Here is a 21494-nt window from a genome sequence, read left to right as displayed (position 1 = left end):
AAGCCGTGCTCATGAAACAGAAGATGCGCTGAAGTACTGGGGTGTTGGCAAAACGAGTAGTTAGATGGAAGGCTGAAGTGCACAAGTCTTCTCATCAGTATAACGACAGGTACAGGCGAGGAATGGCAGTCTCTGCCTGAAGAAGCAGGGGTGCGGTACAAAGCCCGCCGCAGCCCGCGCTGCCCAGGCGGCAGCAAGAGTCTAGGGCTGAAAAGCCTCAAGTTGCTGCTAAAGTGTGCACGGCTGCGGAGCGGCTCCGTCGGTGGCTGCCCGGGCCGCCACCCCGCCCGCTGAGGGCTTCCTCCCCGCCCTGCCCCGGGCCGGGCACCAGGCTGGAAGCCGGCTTTTGGTTGGGGGTGCCCGGAAGCAACCCCCGCGCCGCCCCGCTCTGCCGGCTCCGGGACATCTCCCCCGTTCCCGCCGGGCGCTCCCTCGGCCCCCGCCGGGCTCGCTCCTTACCCGTCTCTTTGTCCTGGGCGGCTTCCAGGTGCAGATCGCTGAGGAGATGCTCCAAAATCTTCTCCGGCGTTCCCGACACCACCACGTATCTGTCGGAAAGCAGAGAGTCCCCAGAGTCATCCTCAGTGGAGGACTGCGAGCGGCTGCTCCACTCGTCCTCCTCATCCTCCTCGTCGATGTACTTGAAGTAAGGCACGTCGAAGGTGGGCAGCGGCCGCTCGCCGCCACGGCCCGCCAGCGCCTCGGGCACCCGTGCCCTGCCGCTGCCCATGGCGCCCGCTCCCGCCGCGCCGCCCCCTCAGGCGCGCGCCCCTGGGGCCATCGCCCTCCCGGGGGCCGCGGGCCGCCGCCGTCGCCCCGCCCGCTGCCGCCGCGCCCGGCCCGGCCGGCCCAGCCCCAGCCCCGCGCTCCCGGAGCCGCGGAAGCCTTACCTCCCGCGCCGCTCGGGGGCCGGGCTGCGTGACCACACCTTCCGCAGCACCAGCGCTGCGCCGGCCTCCTCCCGCGCCCGCTCGCCGCCGCCTACATCGTCCGCCTTCCGTCCGGAGGGGGTAGGGCGGGGGAGAGAGAGGAGAGAGAAAGCACCGTGAGTGGTGGCCGCCGCCGGGCCGGGGACTGCTGCTCGCCGCCGGGCCAGGCCGGGCCGGGCGGGTCTCGCTGCGGAGCTCTAAACCGAGAAGGGGCAGGGAGGAGGAACGTGCTCCCCTTTGTGAGCAGCACTCGGCAGCGTGTGTCAGATTTAAATCGCAGGAGCGCGATGCAGGTTCCCGTGTCCCCGAGGTGATGCCTTCTTTAATTCCCGGCCGGTCAAATAAATAAAGCAGGGGACGGGTAACAATAGTCAGAAAGCGTCAAGCACACCTGACACACACTCCCATAATACAGAAGCAGAATACACCTGCTGTAAAGATTCTTTCCTGTACTTCAACAAAGGCAATAAAACCCCTGGGACAGACATGCAATGTATGCCTCTGCGCATCTCTTAAAATATTCAGTGTACAAATCTGCCTCCTGTTCAACAACTTTTTAACTTGGAAAACAAACACCCCCACAGAAAGTTAAGCCCAGTGACCACCCTGTGGGTGAATGTCAATTAAGCTGGACACTGGCTTTCTTCCTCTTGGCTTGCTGAAAGGGAAAGGAGCTGAACAGTCATTCATTTCTGCACACTCAGCCAGCACCCAGAGAGCAGCTAAAGCCAGCTGACTGAGCAGAGCAGGAGATGAGGGCTTGCTGCTGACTGAGCGGGGAGCATTGAAACACAGCAAGGGCTGAAGAGCAGCTCATAGCCCCTGTGAGATCTTCCTGCCAGATTCAGTCACTGGAGGGTGAGCAACACAAAAGAAGCAGCTGTTTCAATGCAAATACATCCAGCAGGTGCTATTTCTCCAATTCTGACCTGGTTTAGTTATATCATTCAGTATGTCAAAAACGTATGAAGACAACACATGTACTACTCAATGGAGAAAAAAAACAGCATTTGTGCATCAAGTGTACAGTATCCAGCAGTGACAAAGACTTCAAAAGTGTGCTAAAAATTGCTGAGGAACAGATCTTGGCAAAATAAGGGAGAGAAACCACTTTATGAGCTCTCTTTCTACTATTTCTTATTCTGAGACTCGATGCTTCTGATTGTCATTGTGGTGCAGGCATATCCAAAGATGCCCCTGCCCTGAAGAAGTTTTCTTTATCAGTAAACAACATGTAGAATTGATCTATTAAATTTCTGCAAGGTCAGATATACAGGTACTGAGCCAATTAATGTCAGATATGCATTGTAACGCTCCCAGGGGACATTACCGATCAGCCACGTTACAGGAATACTGATGCTTAATTCTAATCTTCCATTTCACCAGCCACATTTTTTTTATTGCCTACATATTTGAAAAACTGCAATGAAAGAGGCAGCAAAAGAGAAAGAGAGGAAGAAGAAAGAGGTGCAGCATTGAAGCAATTCAATAACAGCAGTCTTTAGCCAAACAAATAAATCTCTCAATTTCTCTGTCTTTTGTCTAGAATTCTCTAAAACAGCCCCAATCCTCATTTCCCTGTGCTTGCTGACATTCCAAACGGCAGAACATATGGAGCATATATGTGATGTATGGCACTGTATTCATACAAACCATCTATTTCCACATATATGGGAATGGATTTTAAGCATACCTATATATATTACATACATGAGCAGCTGGCAGCAAGTCATCAGGGAGCACTGGGAGGGTGAAAGCTCTCTCATACTGAAAAGACATTAACAACGGTTGTTCTGGAAGGCGGTGTTCCCCCTTCAGCATCTCACCAGGCAGAAACATTTTCAGAGAACCTTTTGAGTAATTGTACACAAATTAACTGCATAAAGTGCCCCAATGGTGACATTTTCATAAAGCTCTTCCTCTTGTCCTTGCCTGTTTTATCAGTTTCTCTTGAAAGAGAAAAATCAATCTATTCTATCATGAAAGACAAAAACTCTGCAAAACCAAGGCCAATCAGGTTCAATTTGTCTTTTCATTACTTATTATTTCCAAAAAAGGGAAATGGAGAGACAATTTCTTTGTTATCTTCTACTAAAATAATTTCACTTTAAGGGAATAATTATAACTTTATTAAAATCCCATTTATACATAACGTATTTGTGTGTTCAGTCACACCCTTCAATCATACCACAAGCAACAACAACCTGAACAAGTCTAAACAGAAAGATGAGTCCTATGTATTTTCCCAATTTTTCCAAGTTCTGATTTCACCTCAGACAAATGACCCAAGGCACGCTTCATTGATCAGAATCTTGAATGGTCCATGAAATCATTAATTCTCGCTGGAACAAAACCTGTCTGCCTCAGCATGCTCCAGTAGCAGATGAGGAGGAGGAGAATGTAAGATGCCCCCAAGTGACAGCAGCATGTACTGAAGAGCAAGGGAGCACCCTAGCTGAGTTCCTGAAAGTCAGGAGACTGACTCAAGAGTCATTCTCAACATAAAACTGATTAACAACAAAGCCTCCCAGCACTTCCTCAGACCTTTATGCACCCCATGCTTAAGCAACCTCCACTGACCATGAGGAGCACAGTGGCTCAGCGTTACTGTCTCTCTCATATTATGGCCAGGCAGATGAATTGGAGCAGACAGGCTACTGCAGGGCTGCAGATAGAGTAGAACCACAGTTCACTTGCGTGACACTACACTTTGAGCCCCTCATAATATCTATTAGATGGTTACTTTGGTCCAGTGCAGAGGATGGGAAATGGCTCGCAGCAGCCTGGCTCAGAATTTGTGTGGCCTTGTGCTTTCACAGAGGTGGAGAGGGTAGAGCAACAGAGATGCTACAGAAGTGAATCCCCATCTCACTTCACATGTGGCCTTGAGCAAGTCACTTGTGCAGACTCTCCTAATCTCAGTTGTCCCTTTTAAAAGCACCATTTGCATGTTGCTTGGATGTTATAATTGATCCCTGGTGCATATTAACCATTTCTAGGAAATTTAGCTAGTGTCCATAAAGCTCTATGTGTGTCAACCACTGTATTTCACATTTATTACATCCTTTAATTAATCATCTCTTGATAGCTAAACACAACATTACCAATCTCTACGTCACTTCCCAGCAGGAGTTTCAAGTAAACAGTAAGGCTTTCTGGACTTGGTGATCTTCCAACCAATATTATGGTCAATTTTCTGCTCCTCTCATTCATCTTCCTAATACAGAGATAAGCCATTTATCTTCTTGGTAATATATTTTAACAGCAGACAAGTGCTACCTTTATTTTCAGCACAAAAGGCACCCTGGGGTGGTATAAATATTTATATGCTGATAGGAATAAAACAGCTGGAAGTCCTTGCTTAGCAGGCCTTAACTTGTGAAGGTTACACTTTGCATGAGTAGGAATCTGATCCCATGAATTAGCACTGGTGCAGAAGAAAGCAGAGGTATGTACAGCAGTGTTGAAAATAGCCATGGCATGCTGGCTTCCTTATGGAAGACACTAGATTTCTAGGTTATTTGCAAGTGGCCAGGAAGAACCCAATTTCTGGCCAAAGCATCAGTCAGGGATATTTCTGTCCATTGAATTCCTGAGTTCAGCCTTTTAATTAATTAAAAAGAGAATCAACATCTAGAATGTCCTGTCTCCCCTCTTCCTAGAAGAAACATCCACTGCCAGAAATAATGTTGAAAAGCTGCTCTACTTTCAAAAACCAGTACACTGTACAACACTGTATTCAGGAGCCCTCTTCACTGAAAAGAAATTGCATTCTCACATCACCCCTGCACAGGATGACATCAGTGCAAAGATTTATCTCTGTATCTTACCCATTACAGAAGTGCCTAACACCTCTAATTAGCAACACAAAATAGGCACTTGCCAACAACAGGATGCTTCTTCAACATCTCTCCATCTTCATTTTTTTAAAAAGGGACTAGAACCCAGAGCTACTCCAGTAAACTGTAGATCTGGAGAGACTCCTACATTGCTGGTTCTAAAGAGTAAAGAAATAACACAGTGATTAAGAGGTAACCTGACTAAACTTTAATGTAACATGGAAAATCCACTCTGCAGACAGATTTTCCTGTCAAACAGCCAAGCAAAGGCAAAGTGAATATTCTTTGGGAAATATGCAAGAAAGCGAACTTTACACAGGCTATCTGCTTCAAAATCACACTAAATAAGAAAGAAATTGCCTCCTCTAGGAGTTAGGGAGGGCAGGAACATTTTGTTTTCATAGCATAATTTGGTAAAACTGACTCAACACAATCAGATAATGCTGATCACTTCTGCTTCTATGTCTTTTGATGCTGGTGCCAGGACATGCCCCTGAGAGATACGGGACAAGGCACATGTAAAGGATTCCTGGGGCTGTTCCTGTTCTGAAGAGGAGGCTGTCCTCTCTTAATGAATCCTTGGAGCTTCCCTGCACACACATGAATATTTCTGTATAAGAGGTGCAAAATACAAGGGTGGAGGCTGGAAAGGGGCTCAGAAGCACAACTGTAAACAGGCTTCCACTGCAGTGCAGCGAATATGCTCAAACAGGTGATGGAGAAGGACAAAAGCCATTAAGTAACAAGATCCTCATTTCAGAACACCTAGTTTTCTTGGGCAAATATCCTTTTGCTCGGATGTTATAATCAAACCCTGACACTTATTACAAGAATACAATTACAAGAATATGATAAAGACAGAAAGGTCAAATTTGAAAACTGGGGAACACTGAATAGTATTCTTTAATTAATCATCTTTGAGTAAGACCACTTTTTTAAAATTTAAATACTATGTCCTGCTTCTTCACCACGGCTTTGCCTTGTTCAGCACATATCGATGACTTGCTGTGGAACTGAGTCAAAGCAAAACACCTTTGGTCTGTTGGGACTCTGTTGTACCCTCTGTAAAGGCTGGAAGTGCCTGCCTCCATACTGTGACACTGAGGTTCCCCAAAGCTGCCCACTGACAACTAGCTTGGAGAAAGCAAAAGTTACAGTTACAGCTGCTGTAGAGCAGAGCTCTGTTGAGGCTCATTACATCCTACAAAGAGATCCTGGCTGTGACAGCCAAGAGCTACAGCTGTAAAGAAAATTCTTTGCAGCTCAGGCTAAAGCATGCTCAGGGCTTACTAAGCCTTCAAATACTAATCTGAAAAGCTCTAAAAACTCTGTAAAGAGCACATACAAACTGCTTTTTGGGGCCTTTAACTTGGCCCAGATTTGGCTGGATGATTATGAAGATGGCAAAAACCCATAGACTCTTCCCCAAAGGGATTTCAGATCCTACCTTGGAAGTGTAAGGACATCAGAGCTTCTCAGAGAACTACTGCCAGCTCTTTTTTTAATATAGAAAAAAATGTCTTTACCTCTAACCTTAACTGTAGCATCCTCTGAAGCATGTTGGCTACATTTTTCATTAAAAGATTGAACAGTCTGAGCCAGACACCTTTCAGAATAAGCAAATATGCTGCAACAACTCTTAGAAGCGGCTGAAAATGAAGACTTATAATGTAAGGCATTTGCCAATGCTAGTAGTAGACAATGATGAGTCCTGGCTATAAAGTACAGACATATTTATATTACAAACATGAAAGAATGTCCAAAAACAAACCTTAAACCATTCTATTAACAGCTTCTCCTGTAAAAGATACTTTTTCAGACAGCATCTATCAAAGACTAAAGATGATTGCCTATACACTTCACTATGTTTTTCCCCCAGAATCAGTTACTGTGGAGACTGCAGAATTGGATTTAAAGCCACCAAAGTACAAACAAAAGTACAAAAATTGCCCTATTCTTTATGGGCTTTTCCTCTTTATTTGTCAAGAAAATGGAAATGAAGACATCACAATTAAAGTAGAGGTGGACAACAGTATCTCTTAATTTCTGTGGAATATGTTGTTGTTTTCCAGTCTGAGACAGACCAAAATCTGTATTAATGGGCTTGATTCTCTTTCAACTACAGCAAGAGAAAAGCATTTTGACGTCACCAGCACAGCTTAGCTAAGCTGTATAAGGAGGAAACTGGCACTTTTTCTGCTGTTACTAATCTCTCTTTATTCTAGAAAGATGAAGACTAAAATTAGCTACTATAGACTAAAATTAGCTACTATTCTACCTCCATTTAAAATATCGCAGGAAAAAACATTTTCAATTTCACTGCCTATTTTGAATCCAGTTGCATGGTCACCGCTTTTTCCAAATTTCAAGGGAAAACTCACTTTACAGGACTGCAGGAACAGCAACTTTTCATATGGCAATTCTTAAAGGTAAAAAAAATTTCTTACATATGGCTGTGTTATTTTATTTAACTATAAAATATAGCTCATAGCATGTTCATATTACATTTTATTATTTTCTCATCTAATTAACTTTTTTTTTAGTTCTTTGTACTCTAACATTTTTGTTTCTCTCTGCCGTTGTTAAATCTACTTTCATAAACATGCACTAATTCACAGAATATTGGGAGCAACAGATATCCACCAATGACATCAAAACATCTTATACAGTGATTTTGTTTTGGCTCTCAGTGACTTTTGACCAGTCTCTAAAACCATAAAACGCTTTTAATGATTTGTATACCACCTCCCCCACCAAAGGGCACCTCGGGATCATACCAAAACTTCCTGGTGGTCTCACACTAAGCTATTTGTCTCAGAGACACACAACAAAGGGCCAACATTTGGCTCAATACAACCTCCTCTGAATTTATCAGCTTCACTAATGGTGGTAAAAAAGACAAGCCACATGATGGAGAAAAAAAAAAAATCACAATCCTTTGCCAATGAAGCCAATTTTGAATATCACATCTGATAATGCACAGAACAAGCCCTTTTAGAGAAACTGTTGTTGCTGTCATCTGCATACTGAATATCTGCAGCAAAGGCAACGTTAATATAAGTTACCCTTGTAGAGGGGTCAAAAGGACAGTGCTGGTAAGACAAAGATGACAGACAACAGGCATCAGGGAAAAGATTAATATCCCTACACAGTCATACATCAAGGAACTCAATTTTTGCCTGTAATCCCAAAACTGCTGAGAGTAGGATTATTTCTGCTTTCCCTTTTACTAAGAAGAAAGAAACAACTCGTGGGAATAGAGCACTGCTAAACACGAGCCCAAATGCAAGCAGAAAGGCTGTGGGTAGGTTCTAGTGCAATTAAAAAAAACCCTCATTTGTGTGATGTTCCCAAGTCATGGTCCCACTGAAAGTAAGGCTGGGGTTTCATTGCATAGGCCATTTGAAAAGCATGGGAAAATCATGTAGTTCAAGATAGACAAAAGAAGCAAGAAAAGAGGATCCTCACGCAGGGTTTCATAGCAGGTTAGTAAAAGAAATTCCCTAAATAGAGAGCAAATAGTCCATAGGTCTGACTGCCCCCAGTTACCTCCAAATATCATCATTTAAGGTGAGAGCCTTTTTACGGATTGAGCTTTAATGAAAGGAAGTAATACATCTAGCAGAGAAAAGGGCACACTTTCTAAAATAACACCAAAAAAACCCCATTACTGGTGTCACAACCACTGAAATAACGATATCATAACCTTAACAGTCCTCATCTCTTTGTCAGATAATGAAAAATGTCTTTTTAAGACAACTGAAGGCCACACATTTCAGTTTTTCTTTTCTTGGAGCACATACTCTTCATAGTTATCAGTAGATAAGTTTGACAGCCTGACAGAGAGCTACCACCTTGGCAAGGAAAACCTATGAGACCTTCTCTCTGCACATAAGTGGAAGCAAAAAAGAAAGGAGAAGGGAATGGGGAGAGACAAAAGATGTGAGGACAGTATTATTATCATTCTCTCACAGCTGGTAGGGCAACATTTACTTCAAAGATGCTTGGATATGGAAGGATTGCAGGCCTAGAGCATGTGTATTTGTAGAAAAACCTGCACACCAGAGCAAATTAATGTGACTGTAGAACAAAAGGGGCAGGTGCAAACTACCCCCTTCCTGTGGGCTTGCAATCAATGTGGTGAGGTGTAGAGCTGGTTGGAAATTTTAGCATATAACTTTTTTTTTTTTCTACTGAAAAAATGTGGACTCGCTACAACAGAAGCAGTGCCAGAACACGTCAGTTTCAACAGAAAGCAGCCTGCTGGGCTCCCCTGCCAGCTGCACACACAACCTGCCCCAGGCAGGCAGGGCTTCTGCATCCCCTGCCCTCCACAAGCACAGCCTGGAGGTCCAGATCCCAAGGCCTCCAGAGTAAGAGGCAGTAAAATGAAAGCTGTATTTCTGCCCTAAGAGAGTTTTGCAACTGCATTCTTTTCACCAGAATCACAGTGGAAACTTTCCAACCTCCAAGAATGTAAAGTTTCTTACAGGACAAAATTTAAGCACCAGATGCACCTCCCTTGCTTATGTAGATCAAGCAACAGTTCAATTCCCCAGCTACTGAAGAGTGTCTTCAGTGATGTCAGTAGCAGTGGATCAAACCTTAGCTTGCAGTGACAAACATGAGGAAAGTGATACAAAAACTGCAGGATTTATGTCTTGGCCAGGAAAGGTTGAAGGAGGACTACAGTTCAGATACCCTTGAACTATTACTATTGCTATATGCCTTAAGGAAAGAAGAACATGAGATGATTGACTAGATATACAGAAGTTATACTGCAGAATATTTTTAACATCAGAACAGTGAAATTCAAGAACTTACTGGGTTATGAGGGGAACTAGGTGACAATCTGATTAACTTCCAACAGGGCTAGAACTTGGCTTCTGCCTCAGCCCCCATGCAGTTTTCACACAAGAATGAAAACTACAGAAGATAGCTCACTAACATTAGTTGATTTAATTTATTAACTAATTAATATTCACTTTGGTTAAGACCACATGTACAAAGGCCATAAAACCGTTATAATAGATGTTGCGATAAATAAGGTCTCCAGAAGGAATGGAAGACATATGGCAGTAAATGAATGGCCCTGTCAGCTTTTTATTGCTCCAATTATTACCAGTGCTGGACACATACAACTTCTAACAGACAAGATTGTTGATCCCTTTCTTTACTTTCACTCCAATTCGTACTTCATGTGACGTAAAATAATATTTTTTAAAACTGACTTATCCACTTACCGTTTGCCAGAGAAATCTTTGTCTCTTCCCTTACATCCATAGCACCTCTCAATGCTGAAAATGCTATTAATTATTAAAAAAATAAAAAATATATATAGACACACTATCCATATTATAAGCCACAATTCCAAATTTAGAAGACTAAAACCTGTCTATTAAATGGAGGTGCTGCTCATTACATTTATCACTGTAAGGCATGTATCTTTTTATTGAAGCATTATGCTCACAGAAGGGAGGCAGCTGATCTTTCACAAGAGAATACTCAGCAAAGGCCAGGAGCTGGTCCTGGCAAAATGCTAAAGATAAACTCTAAAACCAAGAATACTATGTATTCTCCAGAACCAAACTCTCTCAAATGCACTGACATTTAACATAGCCTTCTAACAAGAAGTGTGAAAAAGCACTAATGGAGTAAAAATACATTCCAAGCTAATGTTTAAAATAAAACTAATTTATTAATTTTCTAGCCCAACAGTAGATGTCACCAAGTAGAGTTTATATCCTGTGTTTTGGTGTTGTTTTCAACTAAGCTAGATAAAATGCAGTGATTTCTTTTGAGAAAAGCAGGAATCACTATGAATATAATTTTCTTGGGTTAGGGTGATGGTTTTAGCTCCCTCCAAAAAGCCTGTAATGACTAGCCTTTTTACTAATGCTTTCTAATGTGTGGGGTTTTTTTTTCTTGCTAATTAATTCATGCATCTAAATCATTCAAAAAAAGATAAGCCACTAATCACTCTCAGACTTGATGGCATATCCTCAGTAGACAGCAATGCAAAGAGGATGCAATAAAGCTGCCAAAAAGAAAGGAAAAAGGAGCTAGAAGGAAAAGTAAAGCTCACTCCTTCCACCTAATAGTAAGAGATTTGATTCTGCATTTATTATGTAGGATAAAATGCTGACTGATGTTAATGAATAGTCTGCTATGGAAATGAGAAAAATTGTTCTGCTTCTATGTTTTTTTCTAACATTACATGTACAGGAGCAAATTAAAGGCTTTACTTTTAGGAAAGTAAAAAATGAGAAGAATAAAGGAGGTGGGAAAAAAAGATTAAAAATTAAACAGTTCTTGTAAGCAATAATTCATTGAAAAGTTGAGGTTATGGCACACAAGAAATAAAGACATTTTATTGCAAGACTACAATAAGCTAAAGAAGCATGCAAGAAAGCACTTTTCCTATGTAAAGAGTAACACTATAAAATGATAAATTAAATTTTCATGTATTGACCAAAACCAAAGTGTCATAAACAATAAAAATTAAAGTGTACAATGCCAGTGACCAAATCAGAAAGTAATATTTGATACGTTTTCTATTTAATGATTTTAAATAATCACACATTAAGCTAATTTTATTTTGTTCCAGATGGAATCATGTACCCGCTTCTTAACTAGCTACATGCTCTAAAAATTTATTTCAGTATGAATGTTGGGAGTTTCCTCTGCTTTCTTTAGATAATACAATCGTGCCCAACTTTAAGAGGGAGGTAAGTTAGTTATACTAAGGGCAACCTCAACATTTATTCAAGTGATGGAATGAAAAATGCATTGTTACTATGGCAACTGGTAAATTACATAGTATCTGCAAGGAGATGCAAGGCATCTTGAGTAAACACTCATCCATGTGCTCGTGTGTCCTCCTCTACACAGAATGGTTTCTTAGTGGAAGAATATGCACAATTTAACTCTCTTCTACAAAAAGGTGATAGAAGTAATCCAAAATGTTACTTTTGTCTGGGCAATTTAACTAGAGCTATCATTAGAATAGGGACAAGTATTGGGAAAAAAATTAAACATTTAATGTTTTGCTAGGATTTGCCTCCATCAGGACTGTGAAACCTTACAAATGATGGATCGTACCTCTCTAACTATCTTTGCACCTTGGCATCGGAAGACTGTTTACAACAGGACTAGCAGAAAAGTCTTCCTGACAGCATGAAGAGCTGCTAGACATGCAACAGCACATCACATTGGGGCAGCTGAAGCTGTTACCGCCTCCAGCCATCTGCCCCACCTTTCTGATGGATGTTGCCGCCCCCAGAACAAGGACATCTGATCCACCCTTGAATCAGCCCTGAACTATGCTGCTGCATGTCTTGCTGTGCTCAGATACTATCAGCAGCTGACAACCAGCCTCTGAGAGGGCCTCTCCTCCTCCCTACTCTTAATGAAGACAACTCTCTCCAGAATTGCCCCCTCAAACTATATTGCTGTACTGCCAGTCTCATCCATAAAGCATTAAATATCCATCAGTTACTGGGATCTCACTGTACCTCCCTGCTGCGCTTTTCTAGCTCTTCTCCAGCCACTATCATGTCCATGGAAGGCTCCCTTCTGCATCCTTTTCACTCACAACAAGAAGCAGCATCAACATCAGATTCTCAAGTAAGTAATCTCTACTGGATCACTCCCTTTCTCTTCTAAGTACTTCCTCCTTCTTGACCTCCTGAGCAACCTGAAGCAATGTTACCTATAGGAAGGTGATTAATAGGTAGATAGGTAAGTTTAGGTTATGGAAGCTTGCTTATTAAAACTTACAATATTAGTTAGAAAATCACAGATATAGTTTTATGAAACTGCTAGTCTTGTAAGCCCACAAACAGAGCTATTAGAAAGACACAGCTATTTCTTGTAACATAACTATTGCTTAACGCTGATAGTTTCAAGGCTGGTATGTACCTAAACGAAGTTACTATTGCTTAGCCCCGATAGTTTCAAGGCTCGTATGTACCTAAACAAAATTATTATGGCAAAGCTATTATGTTAGTTCTACACTTGAACATTTGGACATTGTACACCACTGATAATTACAAGGCCTGCCTAGCCCTAAACAAAACTGTTATCTGGGATGGCAGAGGTTTTAGACCAGTTTTCATCCTGTCCAAGGACCCAGGAATAAAGATACATCGCAAAGAAAGTTTGGATCTTAATCCAGCAGTGATCCCTAATGACCACTGAAGGAAGCAAGAGGACACCAAAAGAACCAAGACAGAGACGTAACTTGGGTGGACCAAGAAAGGACTATGGGTGGGCCCTTTCCTGGAAATGTGATGGGTATTCATGTTTGTTGTAAATATAAGCTGAAAATCCAAAGGCATGTTTGGTGGAAAAATCCCCCATGTTCCCCAGCGCTGCAATAAATAACACCTGCTTAATAGTCTCATTGGCTATTGAGTCCTGATTGGCTTCTTCATGGCAAAGGGATATAGAGCAACACTGAGCCACTTACCAGCTTCTAATATCACACTACATGCACAGTGGATTTTTCAGCCACCAAGGGCTCCACTCAGGGATGTGAATGTCCACTGACATGTATCGTCTCCTGATCCCATTCTCCTCCTCTCACCATGTCCCACCACCATAGCACAGACCACCCAGACCTTGCTAACACCTATGATGTCACCCAGGAAAAACAAAACTCTCATGTGTCTCTGATCCTGACTTGCCTTTTGACATTTCTGTGTTTAATTTCTTCCTGACCTTCACAGCTTTATAAAAGTTACACAGCTTTATAGTCTTTTTGTGTATAGACTTGAGATTTCATCTAACTTCCTCCTTACTCAGGAAATTATTTTTCTACCATATATCAGAAAGTCACCCCAACTCATATGTCCTTCAAGTAATAACTTCTTAGACCTGTTTATTTTGTCACTGCTGGTCTCTTCCTTCCCATGCAGTTGGTCATTCACCATTTCACCTGAATTTTGATAGGTAAGGAGGTACTGTGGTTGAAGAATTAAAATGCTCTGGTATTCATCAGCTGTCACAGAGTATTTGAGGAAAGGAAAGATAAACAGAGATGTGTGAACAATTGGCCAGGTCTTAACTCCCTAATAGAACCCTGTGGAGGGGGCTACAATATCCAAGTACTCCGGGGAAATAACTAATGTTCCTTTCCTCAGTTCAGTCATGTTTCAAGAAGCAACAGCTTTAGTTACTAAGTGCTTGAGACTGCCTTAGTAATTGTAATGATTTATTTTATGCATCATCATAACTACAGCACTAGGTCAGGAGGACTTGTGCCTTATGGATGTCTTGAATTTTAACATAGATATTGCAGGATTAGAAGACTGCAATCGGAAACAAAGAGATCACAATGACTTGACTGGGGGGAGAGAAAATAAAAGACAAAGTCTTTAAAATCCTAGATACTTGAAACATTAGGTTTCCACTAGATTTTTAAGAAAATGAATTATATTTTCAGATGATTCTAAGGAGAACTTATTTACATTTTCCTCTACTCCCTTAAAATACAAGTGATAACAAGCTAATGCTCCTGAAGATCTCTTGTTAGGATTTTCTTTCCAGTGTAAGTAATGAATGTGCAGTTAACAGTGTAACTACTCACTCAGTAAAGACAAAACCCCCTGTTGCCTCTGTCTTACGTCTCTATATATCCCAGAGGAAACTCTAAGGAAATTCTCTTCCTTCATCTACCCTTAGTTTGCACTGGTGCAGTGGCTGACCATTACTAACCAGCAAAGAGGGAGATGAGACTCGTGAGCATTTATTTGCCATAAGAGGTGTAACCTTTACATGTAGCTACTCACCTGACCTACCAAATGTGCTAAAGGATACACATCCATTGCAGGAAGATGTCTGCACAGCAACAAAGGGTTTGATTAGCAGCTTCTCAGGCATCCCCATCCTCCTGACATTACTCAAACCCCACTCCCTAGGCACCTTAGCTATGTGAGGCTTCACTGGCACAGAAGGACATATTTAGGATAATGACAATTTAAAGTGCTATTTTGACCAGAACTTTCAGGCTATTTGTAGGTCTTGAAGAAAATTTCCCTTTACCCCCATACACTTCAAATTGTTCCTCCACAATAACTGAAGTAAAAGCATTGCTAACCTTCAGCACTGTTTTTCCAAATACTGTGTTTCAAGGTTAGTAATGTGGAAAATAATAAAACTAACCCAGTTTTCAAGGTCAAAACAACAACAAAAAAAAGTAGCAATGACAGTCCACAGTAACTTTCACTCATTTGGTATTCAGGGTGCATTCTTACTGAATATCAAATCAAAACGTCACTGCCATTTCATCAGATTTTAAGCTTTAGCTTATTAAAAATTATGCTAAAAATAAAATGTAGGTTTTTTATTTGATCTGATTAAGACGTTTCTGTACAGCATAATCTAAGCCTCTAATTACCTATATCTCAATTGTTATTTCAATAAAAGAAAATTCATAACAATGCTTTTTAATGGAAAATATTCATATGCTATAAAGTGATAAAGCAATAGAAAGTAAAAAAGCTGAATGTCAAGATACTAAAAATGAAAATGTTTCTTTACAATGTGCATGCCAGGAATGCAAAAGTTCACATGATATTTGGCAATGATTTCCCATGATGAAGCAACTCTTTGGGACTTTCATTTTTGTAAAAGCCCTAGTCTATTTAGAGCTAGCTCCTAGTACCTTGCCCTTAACAATGCAGTACAGATAAAATTCATTAAATATATTGTCTAAGGTAAGAAAGTGAAGAAGTTGTGCTGTAGCAAGCACTTAACGTGTGCACAGCAAATTGGAAAGAAAACAAAGTTAAAAGGATTGGAACAAATTATTTGTTATAAAGGCAAGAGTGATACAGGCACATAGATATTACACATAGTACTGCATTAACAAAATTGCCCCAATGAGGAATGCCCAGAACAGGAAGTATTATTAGATCTTAATCAACAGGGCTTTTTTCAAGCAGGTTGCATGCGCCCAACTATCTACGAGAGCACTGGAATACTGGGAAATGCAGCACTCATGAATTACAAGGAAAATTGCAACGCATATGATTTTATAGTTAATTTTCATATCATAATGGTTAAGCAATTTTTACAGCTTGTTGATACTTCTGCTGGAATGCTAAACCTTTATTTCTTCTTACAGCAGGTAAGACGAATTTCTACCATACTTGAGTACATCGCTATATTTTTTATTGTTTCTGTTCTTAGGGGATCCTTAACACCTATTGATCATCACACAAATTGAAAACTAATAGCTTTTTAAAATAACAGCTATATGCATGATTTACTATGTAGCTTTTTCTAACACAAATATTTACTATTTATATGTTACAATGAAAACAGTATGCGTCAATTGATTAACCAGTAAGCATTAGACAGGATTTAAGTGCATTGCTACAGCAGCTGAAAACGACAATGAACATGTGGAATTGTAGTCTTTTTCCCTAACTAGTACAAAGTTTTGCACCAGGAAGAGATAGTCGTACTTGTACACATATATGTGCATCTGTGTAACAGCTGAGGGTGGGAGTGTGGGAATAGACGAATTATAGAGACCATACAGCCACTCAGTGCAAGAAAAGAGCAACTCAGTTCTAGGGATGGCTGTGGATCCCACATAAATTAGCACACTTAACCACAGCTCTGCTGTAAAATCGGAGTATGTTCCTTCAGTTCCTGCAAGGAAATGTCTAAAATGAAATAAGAGAGGCAGATTTTTATGAGTGTCCTGAAATGCAGGCTGTAGCATTGATAAGGACCACCTTTAAGAAAGTACCTGATTTGAGGATCCCACATTAAAAATCTATCACCTGAAGCAATCTGTTCAGACTTTAAAATGGAAGATGCTTCAGTTTATAGCATTCTTCAGCCAGCCTGTGCACTCTTAACTACTCAAACACCACATCATTGTGAGAGAGCATCATGACAGCTTATGTTCTCAATGCTCCTGAAAGCAGGGAAGTGACACTTCCACGTACAAACGAGGACTGGAGACAGAGACATTCGGTCATTAGCCCAAGGTCTTGGAGGAAGCCTGCACAGCATGGGAAACTCTCCAGCCCGTCTGACACTCAAGAGTCCCGGATACCCTGACTCCATCACCTATTCTTGCTCTTCAGGGAGGCAGCTGCAGTAATGTACACCTACAAAGAATTATCTGGCAAATAACCCAGCCATGAGACAACCTGCATCTACTTTTTTCATCAGCAGGCACTGGATGGAGAGCAAGGGAAAGGTGACATTCATAGCCCTGACATCTCCAAGGTAGCGGCACAGAAGTTTGTACAGGTCTCAAGTGTGATGCCTGGTTCAGGTTTTGATCTGAAGAACTGAAAAGAAGACTGAAACTTTCCAGAAACTGCTGGATGAAAACCTGATGGAATTGGAAGAGAGGAGGAGGAGATGAGTGTCAAAAACAGATGGGTCACCAGGAGAAAGCAGCTGTTTTATGTTAGCAACTGAGACTGTGTGTAAATGACTGGTTATGTGAAAAATACTTAAGTAAATAGTCCACGTAAGTGATTAGCTTTGCTTTTATCAAGGTTTTTAGTCTTGTTTAATGAACAAATATCTATAGCACGTGCATATATAGCCACATATCTCTACAGAAGGAAAACTGGGGTATCACAAGTACTCCAAGTTCCTTGTTGGAGGAGGATTCTGCCATATCCTTGCTGAAATCCTGAGAAAGATTCCAGGTGTAGGACAACCCTCACCTGCAATGTTGTCGTGGTTTAGGCCCATCAGGGAACAAAGGCCACGATTAGCCTCGAGTACCGAAGAGGCTGAGGATTGCTCGAGGGCAGGGAGGGCTTAATTGCCGCTTAAGGTTCAGGACAAAACAGACCAGGCTATTCGGTTTGGGGAAGAAAACAGAAAATAATTTAATGCAAAATCAACCAAAACATAACCAAAATGAAACAACCCAGAGTAATACATCAATGAAGAGTCCAACCAGCCTTTTTAAGAACACCTTCTTGCCACCCCTCCCCTCTTCCCGGGTTCAGAGCCCTGATCCCGGTGTTTTTACCTTGCCCCCCCCCTGAATGGTTCGGGGGGGCAGTGGGGGGGTTCAGTTAGTCGGTTTCCGAGAGCTTCTGCCGTTTGTCCCTCCTCAGGACGGGTGAACTCCATGGTGTGGAGTTCCCTGCAAGTCCGTGGGGTAACTCACAAGCATGGCAGACTTGCACGGGCTGCTCCGATGCCCACTTATTCCAAAGGCTGCAGCTCCTCTCTGCCTCTCGTGTGGGGCTGCTCTGCGGCGCGCAGGCTCTCCAGCACGGCCTGGGCCATGGCCGTCTCCCCACACAGTCCCCCGCCCGTCCGGGCTCACCCACACAGAGCTGTTGGTGGCTCTCAGTCTTGCCACGAATCTCCATAGGTTTCAGGGGCACAGCTTGTATTCTCGCCACGGCTTGCAGAAGGGTCTCCGGTCTACTGCTTCTCGTTCCTTCCTCCCTCTCTGGCTGAAGGGTCCGCGTGGTGGCCCCCATCTTGTATCACTCTCCACCTCCCGACTCGCGTTTCAAATTCCCGTCCCCTAAATAGTGATCGCAGAGGCGCCAGATTGGCCCAGCCGGGCCGGAGGTGGGTCTGAACCCAGGAGCCGGGGGAGGGTCTTCACTGCAACCCGCTCCCCCTGTTACCAAGCCAAAAGCTGCTCCTTGCTAAACCAGGACAAATATGCAGGATTTGTTGGGTTCCCAGTGGGGCATTGGGCACTGCTGAAACTCCTCTGGAAAATTTTGCAACGCCAATGATAAAGCAGGTAGCACAATCCTACACTCAGACTCAATTCACTACTACTCTATGAGGATAGGGGTAATGAACGCACCGCAAAGGGAGTTTTGTTTAGGATGCCCCTTTTACACAAGTTCATCTAATCTAGGAAACGAAAAAGAAATCAATACAGCCCAATGATTAGCTCACTATAGGTACTGTGTACAGACTGACAGATTATTTAAACAGACTGAATCAATGTGTTGATTCTGCTGAAAAGATTCGGGTTTCATACATGAGGAGACAAAGCCGGAGTGTCGGTACACTTGCCAGCCATGGAACACCACACAAGGAAATCCAGGCCTGAAAGCGTCTGGTTTTAGCTTGAAACCTGAACATCCAGACTTTGCAGCAAGAACTGAAACTCTGACCTTTCACTGCAGCTAGCCCTGATTAGCGTCTTCTCCCCTGATCACATCAATTCTCTCTATTAACCTTCTAAATATGGCCAAACAGCATCTTCTGCAAACACTGAATCAATGTAACTGCTGTAGTTGTATCCCCATATATTTTAAAGGTTTCTGTGGTGAACAATCCCCTACTTACAATATTGAAAGCATTTGGCAAAAAGGCCTAAACTTATATTCTATTCACTTGAAAAATATTAGTGCCTCTAAAAAGAGAAGAGACACTGATATTGCAACCAAACTGAAAAGGTGATGCATATTCTCTTTCTGTGCTTGTTTCCTACTCTATCAAAACAGCATGTTCTCCTTTGTTCCTCTTAGTACTGGGCTATGTAGCAATGGTGCTCCTGATAGAGCACGTACAAGTCTACTTCTCTCACCTCCCAGAGAAAATGGAGACAAATTAAGGAATGGTGGGTTCAGTACAGCAGCGTCAGCCAGACTGGCAGGAAACTGAGCTGATGAGCTGCACAGCCAACAAAGGGATGTGAGCTGTACGCCTTTCCCTTGATCAAACAGGGCTGTGTAGTTCAGCATCATCTCCTTTTTCAGGGCTTACCCAAGTTCAGAGCTTGAAAATCCATCTAAGGTTTGATCTCCAGCAAGCTGTTAAAGGAAATACCGGCTGCTATTCATGCTCTTCCTGAGTTAGGACATTCTATTATTTAACAAGTCACCAAATCAGGCTTTAGTACTTTTTCCTGCAACCAGCAACTGCTGCTGCTCCCATATGTCAGTCTTCCCCTCTCGGATGTGCATGTTCCAGCTAGTGACAAAAAAGGCTGGGAACTGCTTGCCACGTGGTATCAGAAAAAGTATTCGAGGAAGGCTGCAAGGTCATTGCTGATTTCAAACCCTATTTCATGTTTCCAGATGAAACATCTAATTAAAACTTTTCACTGGGTAGTTAAAATGAAATCCATGCATATGCACTTGAGACCTCATTTTCACATGCTGTGAATTAGAATATAGGAGGTGATGCACACAGTAGTAGGAATACTAATCAAGGGAGAAGAGGGGAATACCTGCTTTGATTTAGAGGAAGACAGTCAGCAAAAATATCACTAATCGCCTGGGTTTTCATTCCTCTGCTCTTTGAGCTGCCACATACATCTAGGAGAAATGAATGCAAGTGATCTATTAACTGCTACCAAATCAGCATTTTCCACAGCTGACCATGTGTCAAGAATATCTTGCAAAACGTCACCATCTTCCAAGACTATAGGACTACAAAAGCACTAGACCCTAAGGCCTATATCTTGCTCTCACCAAAAAATACCTCTTAACATCAGCAGAAGCTGAATTAAGCTTTAAAATGCAAGCACAGTGAGTGACAGAATGGCCATAGCAAAAGGACAATATTTGGAGATTTAAGGGATGTCTCATGATTAAAATAAATAAAATCTGGGAGCAAAGAAACATAGCCTCCAAAAAAATACAAGGTCAAGTTTTCCTTCATTTCTTGTGGTAGAGAAGGTTTCAGCAACATAGGCAGAAAAAGACACTTTACAGCTGTCTCTTTTCCAAAAGCCCTCAGTGCAACTAGACTGACTGGTACAGGGCAGGCAGCTGAATGACAGAGAAAGGCTGAGTCTTCACACCGGCATGTTCCAAGTGGTCTCCAGAGCCTGCCTGGAGAAACAAATACCAATAAACCCTGGTGGCATTTATTCCAGTGCAGTCCTGACATGGGCTGTCAGATTTCTGAAGAAAGCTAGGCTGCTCTGGCAGTTGGGGAGTGTTGTGATACCAGCACAGCAGCATTTGCAATCGAAGGTGGCCTCAATGTCTCCAGAGCATTCCATCACTGGAACCACACTGATCTTAACACAGAGTGCAGGTCTTATTACAGAAATGGTTCTGGTGCAGTTCCTACTCTGAACAGGATCAAAGCTTGACATGCAGAAACATGTTCACCTGTTTTATGACACTATGTATCCTCTGCATTACTGACCCAAATCTCCAATGAAACTGAAGGTTCTTCCACAACTTATCCAGGAGGATAGGACAAGAAAAAAAAAAAAAGGAGACCTGAAGCACTGAATCCTTTTTACATAACTCTGACCTCTGGGCAGGCTACCAAATCTCAGGCAGCTTCCAAAGAGAAAGATGTGGTGGACAGCATCAGCTTCTAGCTTATCAACAAAGTTTTCCAGTTAGCTTGCCTCTTTCTTCTCAGTCAGGTGTAAGCCAAAGCCTTGACTGCTTTTAATTCAAAAAGAGAAGTCTAGTAAAATAATGAATGACTTAAAAAGATCTGTACCACTGAAAGGTGGAGGACAAAATTACTTCTGAATTTCAGAAACTGCTAGGAATTTCTGCTTGATATCCATTCAAAGCATTATCAACTTCTCTTTTCAATCTTCCCAAATTTAGATACCAAATTCCTCAATTTGACAAAAACACTCAGGCACTTTTTTTGTTCTCAGGACAAGTGTAGAAGCAACTGTACAGAAGTAGATAGAGGATACGTCTACTCTATTGTCAGCATAACTGGGAGTTTATCTGTGTCATAAACCAGAAAAATGGAGAAAAGAACATTCCAATCATCACCA

At 42.1% G+C, this 21494-nt stretch overlaps 1 protein-coding gene across 5 annotated transcripts in view; it reads right to left on the bottom strand.

The window, feature by feature from the left end:
- RAPGEF5 (Rap guanine nucleotide exchange factor 5) overlaps window positions 1–21494 on the bottom strand; it is a 166001-nt gene that overhangs the window by 64255 nt on the left and 80252 nt on the right. For 4 of the 5 annotated variants that reach the window (XM_061997261.1, XM_061997258.1, XM_061997259.1 and 1 more), the window contains 2 exons: window positions 891–994; window positions 460–548 (listed from right to left, as the gene is read on the bottom strand). The exons of the other annotated variant lie outside the window; for it this stretch is intronic. In XM_061997261.1, coding sequence (XP_061853245.1) covers window positions 460–548; window positions 891–994 — 193 coding nt within the window. The remainder of the gene's footprint in view (window positions 1–459; window positions 549–890; window positions 995–21494) is intronic. 5 annotated transcript variants of the gene reach the window in all.

The sequence above is a fragment of the Colius striatus genome, chromosome 5 (assembly GCF_028858725.1).
Source record: "Colius striatus isolate bColStr4 chromosome 5, bColStr4.1.hap1, whole genome shotgun sequence".
Taxonomy (NCBI): domain Eukaryota; kingdom Metazoa; phylum Chordata; class Aves; order Coliiformes; family Coliidae; genus Colius; species Colius striatus.
Note: the sequence above shows the minus strand (reverse complement) of the source record. Positions and strands in the feature narration are given on the sequence as shown.